This window comes from Bufo gargarizans, chromosome 1, assembly GCF_014858855.1.
Source record: "Bufo gargarizans isolate SCDJY-AF-19 chromosome 1, ASM1485885v1, whole genome shotgun sequence".
NCBI classification, from domain to species: domain Eukaryota; kingdom Metazoa; phylum Chordata; class Amphibia; order Anura; family Bufonidae; genus Bufo; species Bufo gargarizans.
In genome coordinates, this window is record NC_058080.1 from 340,913,079 (window position 1) to 340,925,821 (window position 12,743).

At 45.4% G+C, this 12,743-nt stretch overlaps 1 protein-coding gene across 8 annotated transcripts in view; it reads right to left on the minus strand.

Annotated features, from left to right (window-relative positions):
• The window catches only part of NFIC (nuclear factor I C), an 834,580-nt gene that overhangs the window by 698,933 nt on the left and 122,904 nt on the right, over positions 1 to 12,743 (minus strand). For all 8 annotated transcript variants that reach the window (XM_044306615.1, XM_044306604.1, XM_044306589.1 and 5 more), the window contains one exon: positions 4,735 to 5,266. In XM_044306615.1, the coding sequence (XP_044162550.1) occupies positions 4,735 to 5,266 (532 nt within the window). The remainder of the gene's footprint in view (positions 1 to 4,734; positions 5,267 to 12,743) is intronic.

Here is a 12,743-nt window from a genome sequence, read left to right on the forward strand (position 1 = left end):
GGGAGTTGAGCTTGACTCCATCCTCAACCCAAAAAGGCCCCACAAGCTCATCTTTGATGATACCAGCCCAAACCAGTACTCCACCTCCACCTTGCTGGCGTCTGAGTCGGACTGGAGCTCTCTGCCCTTTACCAATCCAGCCATCTGGCCCATCAAGACTCACTCTCATTTCATCAGTCCATAAAACCTTAGAAAAATCAGTCTTGAGATATTTCTTGGCCCAGTCTTGACGTTTCAGCTTGTGTGTCTTGTTCAGTGGTGGTCGTCTTTCAGCCTTTCTTACCTTGGCCATGTCTCTGAGTATTGCACACCTTGTGCTTTTGGGCACTCCAGTGATGTTGCAGCTCTGAAATATGGCCAAACTGGTGGCAAGTGTCATCTTGGCAGCTGCACGCTTGACTTTTCTCAGTTCATGTGAAGTTATTTTGCACCTTGGTTTTTCCACACGCTTCTTGAGCCCCGTTGACTATTTTGAATGAAACGCTTGATTGTTCGATGGTCACACTTCAGAAGCTTTGCAATTTTAAGAGTGCTGCATCCCTCTGCAAGATATCTCACTATTTTTGACTTTTCTGAGCCTGTCAAGTCCTTCTTTTGACCCATTTTGCCAAAGGAAAGGAAGTTGCCTAATAATTATGCACACCTGATATAGGGTGTTGATATCATTAGACCACACCCCTTCTCATTACAGAGATGCACATCACCTAATATGCTTAATTGGTAGTAGGCTTTCGAGCCTATACAGCTTGGAGTAAGACAACATGCATAAAGAGGATTATGTGGTCAAAATACTCATTTGCCTAATAATTCTGCACGTAGTGTATATGTCACAGATGTACTTTACATATGCTAGCGATTGATGTTGGATTCTGCAAGTGACATATTTACTATCTGATATTCTTATGTTAGATTAACTATGTAACAATACATTATGTATGTCAAGGATGTGCTTTGCATATGTTAACATTGATATTGGCTTATACAAGTGACATATTACAGATTTTCTTATGTTGAAAAATCAATAAAACTTAAAAGTTAAAAAAAAAAGACTCATGGTCTAATTGTCTTGTCATAAGACTATGAAACCAATAGATGGCGCTGTTCATGAGTAGTGTAGATCACACATTTTCCATGAGGCTTACTCTCAGTCAGATGAGAGCTGGTTTGGAATGTCTCATAGTGCACAAGGCTGCCATTGTAAGGTATGCTGACTGTTATCTGTCTCATGGATAGATTGTTGGTTTCCACATACCTGGCTTTTGGCATATAACCTTTGTGTGGTTGTCTATTGTATGTCATAGATAATAGTATTCCAAGATGCATCCATTCATCCTCTTAATGCTGTTTCCAAACCATTTTGATGGGGTTTCCATCAATTTCAATTATTTTTTTGGGAACCAGACACCCTCTATTCTTCAGAGCAGGGGGTGCCTGATTTGATGCTTAGGTCTCCCATTGACTTTCATTGTATTAAATTGTACTCGAGCACCAGCAGTATTCGGCTGAGCACTGCAATGTGCCGAACATAGCGATACTCTAGCCGAACAGCATGCTTGCTCAACACTACTGGGCACCAGTCCAAAGAAAGGACGCATCACAGCTGGAAAAAATACAGATGAGAGTGACTAAAATAATAATGGGCATGGAGGGTCTTAGTTATGAAGAAAGATTAAAATAATTGAATTTATTTAGTCTTGAGAAGAGACATCTAAGGGGGGATGTGATTAACCTATACAAATATATAAATCGGCCATACAAATAATACGGTGAAAAACTGTTCCATGCAACCGTGCTAACTATGTAAAAAAATTATTAATACCAGGCGGAAAGCTTAAAACAGAAAGTGAAAGTTTTTTCAATATAAGGCTACATTCACACGACTATATTAATGAGTCCGCATCCGCTCTGCAATTTTGCGGAACGGGTGCGGACCCATTCATTCATACAGGGCCGCAAAAGATGCGGACAGCACACCATGTGCTGTCTGCAGCCTACCTCAGTGCCCCGGCCCCGCAAAAAAAATAGAACATGTCCTATTCTTGTCCGCAATTGCAGACAAGAATAGACATTTTCTATGATAGCGGTGGCATGTGTAGTCCGCAAATTGGAGGAACGCACATGGGAAGATATCTGTGATTTGCCTAATAGGCATAATCTTGGCAAATTTAAAGTTAGGCACATTTGGATTTAGCACAAAACCTCTTACATACATGTTAGGCCTCCTGGTACTTAATATTTACGAATATTTTTATGCCAACTTTTGGCATCAAAATAATCACAATACTTTTTTGAATGGCTGTGAAGCAATATTTTTTCAATTAATGTATATAGTGGCTCACCCCTCCTGTTATCACAGACAGGTGCTCTCACTAAGTTGTGGTTCACCCTAACCATAATGATAAATGGCAATAAATAAATGTGCATAGTGGGCACTCAATATCTGGCACTACACACTGGGTACAACATATTTAATCAAATAAAATAAGTACTATCAATCAATTACATCCATTTAAAAACATTATTCCCAATTATATATGACAGTATACCTCAATATTACTAAAAATAAGTGATCGGAGCGTCAGAGCGTCAAGGCGTTCCACGTAACCTGAGTTAGCGGGAGTGGATGAGATCCTTATACTGACAAGACGTCTTACAGCATTGCAATCAGCAACAAACTGTTGCGAAAAACCAACAGGAATATTGCTAGAAAAGTGTATAAACGGAGGTTGGTACCGCCTCCGGAACTTGAACTAATTCAATTACACCAAACTCAGGTTACGTGGAACGCCTTGACGCTCTGACGCTCCGATCACGTGACACGCCATCTACACATGGGACGCTAAACAGAGACCGACAGGAAACCTGAAACGCAACAACATTCCCGAGTGGAAGCGCAAATACCTTACGGTGTATAAGAAGAGGGGTGAGTGAACTGACCAGTAGTGGGACGCCACTACAGTCAGATGTAGAAACAAGCAGAGCATTAAGCAGTAAGTTAATAATATTATACTGCATGCAACCAACCCCTAAATAATACCCAATATAATCCACTATACAAGCGAGACCTACTAATCCAATCAGACATTCAAAGGTTGATGAACATTGAACAAGTGCACTGCTTATATCGCACTTTATCAACTATACTTTATCAATTGCACTATTTTAAACGTGGAAGATTTTAAAGGGATTTTTATGAAATCTATGTGAATATCATTTTTTTCAAAACTCCAGGAACTTTATTTGAACATTATAGTAATTTATTTTTAGAAATATTGAGGTATACTGTCATATATAATGTTTTTAAATGTATGTAATTGATTGATAGTACTTATTTTATTTGATTAAATATGTTGTACCCAGTGTGTAGTGCCAGATATTGAGTGCCCACTATACACATTTATTTATTGCAATATTTTTTCACACAGGCGTGTTTGTGCCAGTTGGGAGTGGCAAGGGAGTGATGGGGATGTGGCTGGGAACTTTGGCTCTGACACATTTACTGGGGGAGAATTATCAAAACTAGTGTAAAGGAAAACTGGCTTAGTTGCCCATAGCAACCAATCAGATTTTACCTTTCATTTTCCAAAGGAGCTCTGAAAAATTAAAGGTGGAGTCTGATTTGTTGCTATGGGAAACTAAGCTAGTTTTCCTTTACACTAGTTTTGATAAATCTCTCCTAGCAAATGTGTCTGGAAACAGGCATAAAAGAGTAGTAAAAACTACTGTAGTCAGGGGCTGTAGTACTTTTTACTCCGGGCATATGGACTGCCGGCAGTGCGCCTAATTTTTCATGAAACCTCATAATAAAATAGGCTTTTTCTCAGCCAGCGCAAGGGAAAAACAAAGACTGGCATTTTTGTAAATGACCCAAATATTTCAGCCTCATGACTGTGGTTTTTTAGGGGGTTCAATATGTTAAGTCATTTCAAAGAATGAAAATAAATCAATATAAGAACTAGATCTTAAAGGGGTTGTCTGTGATTTTTGTTATAGGATGTTTGTCAACTGAACACTAAACTTTGCATTGCTATAACTTGGACCCATCCTCTCCATACACAAGCTTCTATGGATTGTATGAAACATCACATTGCAAAGTAGAGCGCCATAGAGTTGAATGAAGTGGTAAACATGTATGCCACTAATCAAATAGGGGAACATAGACCCTTGTTCTAGTGATTAGCGGGGCCCCAGTGATTGGACCCCTGCCGTTCAGATACTTATCTTCCCTATATGTCTTGCAAAAGGTACAGTACACAATACCAATTATACCTCAACAAAACAAGTTCAGAATGGTTTAATGCTTATGTAGAGGTTGTCAGGAGATAGAAATGGCATTTGGCCGCCTGTACACGTAAGATCCGTGCAAATTTCCGTACAGAATTTATGTGCATTTCTGCAGCATATCCGCAACTATTAATCACGGATTTTGGTGCATTTGGTGCATCATGGATTAGATGCAGATTTTCCGTAGATCTGACCCTTCATTGGAAAACGGTGAAACATATTTGACATGCTGCGTATTTAAAAATCTACATGGCAGGTCAATTTCCACACAGAAAAAATTAGCAACGTGTATATGACGTTTGTGTGATCTCAAACAGATTGCTGGTACAGTACTATGCTGCAGTTTTTCTGCACAAAAATCCATGCAGAAAAAACACACGGAATCTGCATTGTGTGCAACTGGCCTTATAGAAACATGTTTGAAATGCTGAATAACTAATATTGTCTCACCTCTCTCTCGAATGAAGTAAGCCAAATACAGGTCTAGTTCTTTTACAGAGACACTAATGTGGTGTGGCTGCACACACAACTGGGGGTTTGAGCAGTGAACTGCTTTCACAAGTCTCTCTCCATCCGTGCTCTCCAATGGAATGCCTTTGAAAAGGATTACCATAACAAGATCCAACCTCCACACCTTATCTGCCTGTCGTAGGCAGTCTATTCTCCTCATCTTGCCCTTCTGGTCCGGGTTTGAGAGGACACAACTGGCTGCCTTCTTTCCAGTAATAGATAGCACAAAGTCCTCCCGAAACTCTGGCCTGATATCTTTGCGAAGCTTTGCTAAAAGACGTGATGCCCATTTCTGCTTAACCTCTGCTTTCTCATTCAACAGTTCATCCTTTACACCTCGCTCTTCCTCTTTAGTCATTTTTTTCTCATGTTTCTTGAAATATTTTCTTTTTCGTGCCTGAAGGTTGAACCAGGTGTAGGCAAAAGCTCGTACATGAGGGAGTAGGGCTTCAATAAAAGGGTGAAATTCATCCTGGGTGGGAAGAGTGAAAATTACCATTAGTCGCCCTATGTAGAACAGCATTTTCAAAAAGGCCACTTATACTTATGTATCATTAGTATTTGTAAGCCAAAACCAGGAGTGGTTCCAGAACAGGTACATATCCTTCCATTATATTTTTATTTGCAGTTTTCGTTTTCATTCCTGGTTTTGGCCTCATCGGCGATCCATAGCCCCCGGTCGTGTGCACCATGCATCACGGATGCGGACCCATTCCCTTGAATTGGTCTGCAATTCGGGAGATGCAGAACGGAGTCAGGGAACGGAACACCAGAAGCACTACAGAGTGCTTCCGTGGTGTTTTTTTCCGTTGTTCCGCACCGCAAATAAATATGACATGTCATTTTTTTTGCAGTGTGGACAGACCACGGAACCATTCAAGTTGAATGGTCCGGCCCTCTGCAAGGATGTTGCCCATGCATTGGGGACCGGAATTGTGGTCTCCAATGCACGGAACGGTCGCACAACGGCTGTGTGCATGAGGCCTTTGGCTTACAAATACTGATGCAAAATTCAATGTGAAAGTGGCTTAAAGGGGTTGTCTCACCTCAGCAATTTGCATTTATCATGTAGAAATTATTTTATCTATTTTAACTAGCTACAATAAAAAATTGCATCCTGAATGCATGTCAGAAATGCACTGTGTGCCAGCACCCCTAGGCCTCTTGCACATGATCGTATAACTTTTTCTGTATTTTGCGGTCAGTTTTTCACGGATCCGTTTTTCCATTTTTTGTTTCAGTAATGTTTCCATTCCGCTTCTGTTTTGCTGTTCCATTTTTCCATTTGGTTTCCATTTGTGATCCGTTTTTTTGAGGATTGCAAATGGAATTGGAAGCATACAATAATGTTTAAACAGTACACCAAAAAATTGGGCTGGGCGTAAAATTTTCAATAGATGGTTCTGCAAAAACGGACTGGATACAGAAAACATACAGATGCATTCCATATGCATTCAGTTTTTTTTTTTGCGGAACTATTGACTTGAATGGAGCCACGGATCATTATTTGCGGGCAATATTAAACATTATTGTATGCTTCCGTTTGCGATCCGCAAAAAGCGGATCACAAACGGAAACCAAACGGAACGGCAAAACGGAATGGAAGTGGAAAGTATTGGAAACAAAAATTGAAAAACGGATCCATGAGAAACGGACCGCAAAATACTGAAAAGACCATACGGTCATGTGCAGGAGGCATTAGAGTGCATTAACAAATGCAAGTTTGTGAGGTACATTTACTAACTAATTGGCTTTTTGCGCCAGTATTAGTTTCTCACTTGCGCTGCCATAGGATTCAGCTAACTTAGGCCCCATGCACACGGCCGTTGTTCACGGCCGTGTGCGGGCCGTGGAACCGCGGCCTGGATCCCTTCCTGTGAGCTGGAGCGCACGGCGTCACTGGTTGCTATGACGCCGTGCGCCCCCCTGCTGCCGGCACAGTACAGTAATACACTGGTATAGATCGTACCAGTGTATTACTGTACTGTGCCGGCAGCAGGGAGCGCACGGCGTCATAGCAACCAGTGACGCCGTGCGCTCCAGCTCACAGGAAGGGATCCAGGCCGCGGTTCCACGGCCCGCACACGGCCGTGAACAACGGCCGTGTGCATGGGGCCTTATGACAAGGCATGCGATAAAAATGAGGCATATAGCAATCCTTGCACCTGGCCAAAAAAACTACAACAATTACGATTGCTTCTAGGCGCTGCATTCCCTTCAAACAGCTGATCGGTGGGGCCTCCACTAATTTTATATTCATAACCTATCCTGAGGATAGGTCATATATCCATCCAGTTTAGCCTGTTAGGGCTCATACATATGAATATATATTTTTTTCCATACCCGTTCCATTTTTTGGGGGATCCAGATTCACTACAATGGGGCCACACAAAAAAAATAAAAATTACTCCGTGTGCATTCCATGTCCGCATGCCCGTTCCGCATAAAAAAGAACATGTCCTATTATTGTCCGCATTACAGACAGGGATAGGACTGTTCTATTAGGGGCCGCCTGAATGTACACGACCGGTATCTGTGTTTTGCAGACCGCTTGAGCCCTTAACCTGAAAGTTGATCCAGAAGAAGGCAAAAAAAAAACTTGTGATGTAACATAGTACATAAGGCCGAAAAATACATTTGTCCATCCAGTTCGGCCTGTCATCCTGCAAGTTGATCCAGAGGAAGGTAAAAAAAAAAACTGTGAGTTAAAAGCCAATTTTCCCCACTTTAGGGGAATAAAAAATTCCTTCTCGACTCCAATCAGGCAATCAGAATAACTCCCTGGATCAACGACACCTCTCTAGTAGCTATAGAGTGTAATATTATTACACTCCAGTAATACATCCAGGTCCCGCTTGAATTCCTTTATTGTACTCACAATCACCACCTCCTCAGGCAGAGAGTTCCATAGTCTCACCGGTCTTACCGTAAAGAATCCTCTTCTATGTTTGACTATAATGGGGACGGGGCGGAGCTCTGGCGCAGCGCAGCAGTTCAAGGCGAAAGGCCGCCGGACTAAAAGTACTGCATGTTTGACTTTTTAGTCTGGCGGCCTCTCACCGTGAACTGCTATGATGCGCTGGAGGTCTGCCACCATCCTCATTATGGTCAATGAGGATGGAGCGGTGGTCCGGCGGCAGGACAGATCCGACAGAGTGAACAGCCTGTCGGATCCATCCTGCTACTAGTGTGAAAGTACCCTAAAACCTAATCTGCCACTTCTCTGCCCAAGTCTCCAATCTATCCAGATCCCTCTGTAGTAGTATACTTCAGTGTTAATTACTTTACACAGTTTAGTGTCATCTGCAAAAATGTATATTTTACTATGCAAGCCTTCTACAAGATCATTAATAAATATATTGAAGAGAATAGGGCCCAATACTGACCCCTGAGGTACCCCACTAGTGACAGTGACCCAATCTGAGTGTGTACCGTTAATAACCACCCTCTGTTTTCTATCACTCAAATCAGTTACTTACCCACATACAGACATTTTCTCCCAGTCTGAGCATTCTCATTTTATATACTAACCTTTTATGTGGTACAGTGTCAAAAGCTTTGGAGAAGTCAAGATACACGACATCCATTGATTCGCCGCTGTCAAGTCTATAACTTACCTCCTTATAGAAACTGATTAAATTAGTTTGGCATGACCGATCCCTCATGAAGCCATGCTGATATGATGTTATTTGCTTATTTCCATTGAGATGCTCTAAGATAGCATCTCTTAGAAAACCTTCAGTTTACCCACAGACAGATGCTAAACTTAACGGCCTATAGTTTCCAGGCTTTGTTTTTGGACCCTTTTTGATTATTGGCACCACATTTGCTATGCGCCAATCCTGTGGAACATTCCCTGTCAGTATAGAGTCCGCAAATATCAGAAATAAGGGTCTGGCTATGACATTACCTAATTCCCTTAGGATACGGTGGTGTATGCCATCCGGTCCTGGCGACTTGTCTATTTTATTCTTTTCAAGTCACTGTTGTACTTCATCCTGTCAGACACGACACTTTTAATGGGGAATTTATTTTTACATTCAGCATTTCATCTGACAGTTTATTTTCCTCAGTGAAAACAGTGGAGAAAAAAATATTTAATAGCTTTGCTTTCTCCTCATCGCTCTCTGCGACTCCCCCCTCATTACTCTTTAACGGGCCGACACCTTCAGATTTATACTTTATAACATTTATATAATTGAAGAACATTTTAGGGTTAGTTTTGCTCTCTTTGGCAATTAATCTCTCAGTCTCTAGTTTGGCCACTTTTATTCGTTTTTTACATGTTCTATTTTTTTCCTTATAGTTTTTCAGTGCTTCAGTGCCACCATCCTGTTTTAGTGATTTAAATGCTTTCTTTTTGTCATTTATAGTGAGCGCCCGACGGCCTATGGAGGGCGATAAGAGACTGGGGGCCTTCCTTATCCCTCTGGCCCGAGTTTGTAGGGGGGGTCATGGCCTTGTTTAGGGTTTATGGAGCAGTGAAGGGAAGTGCTGTAAGGAGTTAACTTTAGGAGCCTTCCCATGATTCATGGGGGGAAGGGGTGGTGCTGGGAGGCTATATATTCTGGGATTTTGGCTGGCCACTTCCTCTTGATGGTGGATGTGCTTGGTTTGAGGTACCTTGCCGCTGTCATGTCCGCACGAGATTGGCCCTGAGGGACTCCCTCCTGGCGCGTTTTCAGGAGGAAGGAGAGGGTTGGCTGCGGGAGTTCCTTGGGAGCCTGCATTCCCCTTTGCCTTCCCCTACTCTGGCCCCTCTGCCTGCTGCTGAATCTGAGCTGGCGGTTCCTGCCTGTCGTGTGGGGGATCGGTGGTCCGCTTGGCGTTCCCGCCCCCCGGCGCGGCTTGGGCACAGCCCCTCTGCTCACACTGTTTCCCGTTGCGGCGGTCCCCGGGGCTCTCCCAGGTCTGAGGAGCGCTTACCTGGTCCCTCCAGGCGCCGCGACGGGTCGGGCCGCTCCGGCGGGCGGGTGGTTGGTGGGCGGACTCGGCGCAGGGCTGTAGCTCCTCCCCTTCCTCTGCCTACCGGAAGTGTGTTTTCGGCCGGCGGCGCGCTGTGTACAGAGATTAGTATGGGAGCCCGGGAGAGCACGCATGGGGATGATTCCCCCCCTACACCCCCCTCAGCTGCATTGTTGCCCCCCCCCCCGGTTGCCGAAGGGCACGAGTTCTCCACACTTGCGGTGGTACCTCTATCTGCGGATCCAGGCAGGGGGTCGCAGGGTGTTACGCTTACAGCCCCTGGGATTATGTCCGCCCCACCGCCCCCCCCCCCCCTCCCAAGTGCTACCAGTGGATGCGGCCCCCAGGCAGAGGAGACGCAGGGAGTTTTCTGTCTCTCCCTCCTCTTCATTAGAAGATGGCAGGGGTGAGCGTTCTTACCGCAGGCGTCCGTCCCGTCGCCATTCCAGGGCTCGGGGGAATCGTAGACACTCCAGATCCTCCAGGTGGCGTTCCCCCTCATCTTCGGAGCTGTCATCGGGCGCATCTGAGGAGTCTGGTAGGGTTTCGCGGTCTAGAAGAGTGAGGCCAGTTCCAGGCTGTACGTCCAGGGTTTCGAGCCTGGTGCATCTGGTGGTCCAGAGTCAAGCGGTTCCGGTGGAGATGCCTTCTCCGGCTGTTTCTAGTGCTCCGGTTGGTGAGTTTCAATTTGCGGGGGCCTGGGGGGAGAGTGGGTCTGTGGCTGGGATGGAATCGCTGATGCGGGCTTTGTTAGACAAATTGCAGGATGCTCCAGCCCCAGTCGCTCGCCCGGCCCCTTCCGCTGTGGCTGCGGGGATTCACAAGGAGTCCTTTTTCTGCGGGGTTAGCCCGTTGGGTTTGCATGTTGAGGAGGCGGTTAAGGAAGCGATTTGGGCTAATCAGTATGTGGACGTATGGTCGCTTGTTACTGTGGATCAGCATACTGTGGACAGGGAGTGCAGAGCTTTGGATAAGCCGTACGAGTGTAGGCCGAAGGTTGCGAAAACTATTGGGAACTGGCTCCAGGCGTTTTCGGTTTTGGGGTGTATCATAGGGCGGCGGCATCCGGAGCGGTGTGCGGAGCTTTTTGTTTACGTTGATACGATATATAGTGCTTATAGGTCCCATGGGGGCAGCGCCTGGTGGCGGTATGATGAGGAGTTTAGGAGGCGCCTTGCTCTGCAGCCTGGCGTGGGTTGGGGAGTTAAGGCTACGGATGTGTGGCTGCGGCTCATGTTGTCACAGAGACAGCATCCCTTTCAGAGTGGGGCCACCAGTGCGGGCACTGCCCCGGTCCATGCATCGGTGGCCGTTAGACGCCCAGGAGTGTGCTGGTCGTTCAATGAGGGGAGTTGCAAGTACGCGGGTTTATGCAGGTTCAGGCATGAATGCTCAGTGTGCGGTGGTTCCCATGCGGGAAATAGGTGTTCGGGCCAGTCAGCCAGACTTGCCAAGTTGCCCGCCCAGGGTGAGAGTAAGGACCCCGGTGAGCGTGGACGCGATGTCCCCGTGGCTAGACAGGTACCACGATAAGCAGGCAGCTTCTCAGATTCGTGCTGTTTTTTTTTTTTTTTTTTTTTTTTATTCCATTTGTTCTTAACCGGTCCCCTGTTTTTAGTGATAACTTGAGGTCAGCCCGGGATCATCCTGAGGTGTTGACGGATAAATTGGTCAAGGAGGTTGAGTTGGGGAGGATTGAGGGCCCGTTCTCGTCGCTTCCATTTCCTAATTTGAGGGTGTCCTCGTGGGGGGTAGTTCCGAAGAAGGAAGTGGGGAAGTTTCGTTTGATTCATCATTTGTCTCATCCTAAGGGCTCCTCGGTGAATGATGCGATTCTTCAGGAGGAGGCATCAGTTTCGTATGTTTCCTTTAACAGGGCGGTTTCTTTAGTTAGGGATGCAGGCGAAGGGGCCCTGTTGGCGAAATCTGATATTGAGTCGGCATTTCGGCTTCTTCCTGTTCATCCTGATTGTTTTCATTTGTTGGGAGGTTGTTGGGAGGGGCAATTTTATTATGACACTTGTTTGCCGATGGGGTGCTCCATATAGTGTCACTATTTTGAGCTGTTTAGCTCCTTCTTGGAGTGGGTGGTGAGATTTGAGTCCGGTATGTCGTCTGTGATACATTATCTAGATGATTTCCTGTTTGTTTCCCCTAGTGTTGGGGGGGGGGGGGGGGTTGCAGGTACTTGTTGGCGTCGTTTTTGTCCCTTATGGGACAATTTGGGGTCCCTATTTCGGCGGAGAAGAGGGAGGGTCCTTTTTGGGTATCGAAATTGATAGGGTTGCTATGGTTTTTCGGTTGCCGGGGGACAATTTGGGTAGGTTGTTGGAGTTGATTGACGGATTTCTGGGTGTTCGGAAGGTGACGCTTAAGCAGCTTCAGTCTCTTTTGGGGTTGTTGTGTTTTGCGTGTCGGGTGATGCCTATGGGCCGCGTTTTTTCCCGCCAGTTGTCGTTGGCCACGAGGGGGGTTTCCTCTCCGGGGCATCATATCCGGTTGACCAAGTCCCTTAAGGCGGACTTGGGCGTTTGGCGTTACTTTTTATCTGGTTATAATGGCCATACTTGTTATATTTCTAAGGAGATTGTGAGTTCGGAGTTGGCATTGTGGTCTGATGCGGCTGGGTCCTGTGGCTTTGGTACCATATTGGGCTGTGCATGGTGTGCTGCCCCGTGGCCGGGGGCGTGGAGGGAGTCTGGCTTTTGCAAGAATTTGACGCTTTTGGAATTGTTCCCTATCGTGGTGGCTGTGGAGATTTGGGGGGAGCGGTTAGCTAATAGGCACGTGTGTTTTTGGTCTGATAATCTGGGAGTTGTGCAGGTGATTAATCGTTTGTCTTCCTTTTCTCTTCCAGTGTTGGCGTTAGTTCGTCATCTGGTTTTGCGGTGCCTGGATCATAACATTTACTTTCGGGCCCGTCATGTGCCGGGGGTAGATAATAAGGTCGCTGATGCCCTCTCCCGATTTCATTGGCAGGTCTT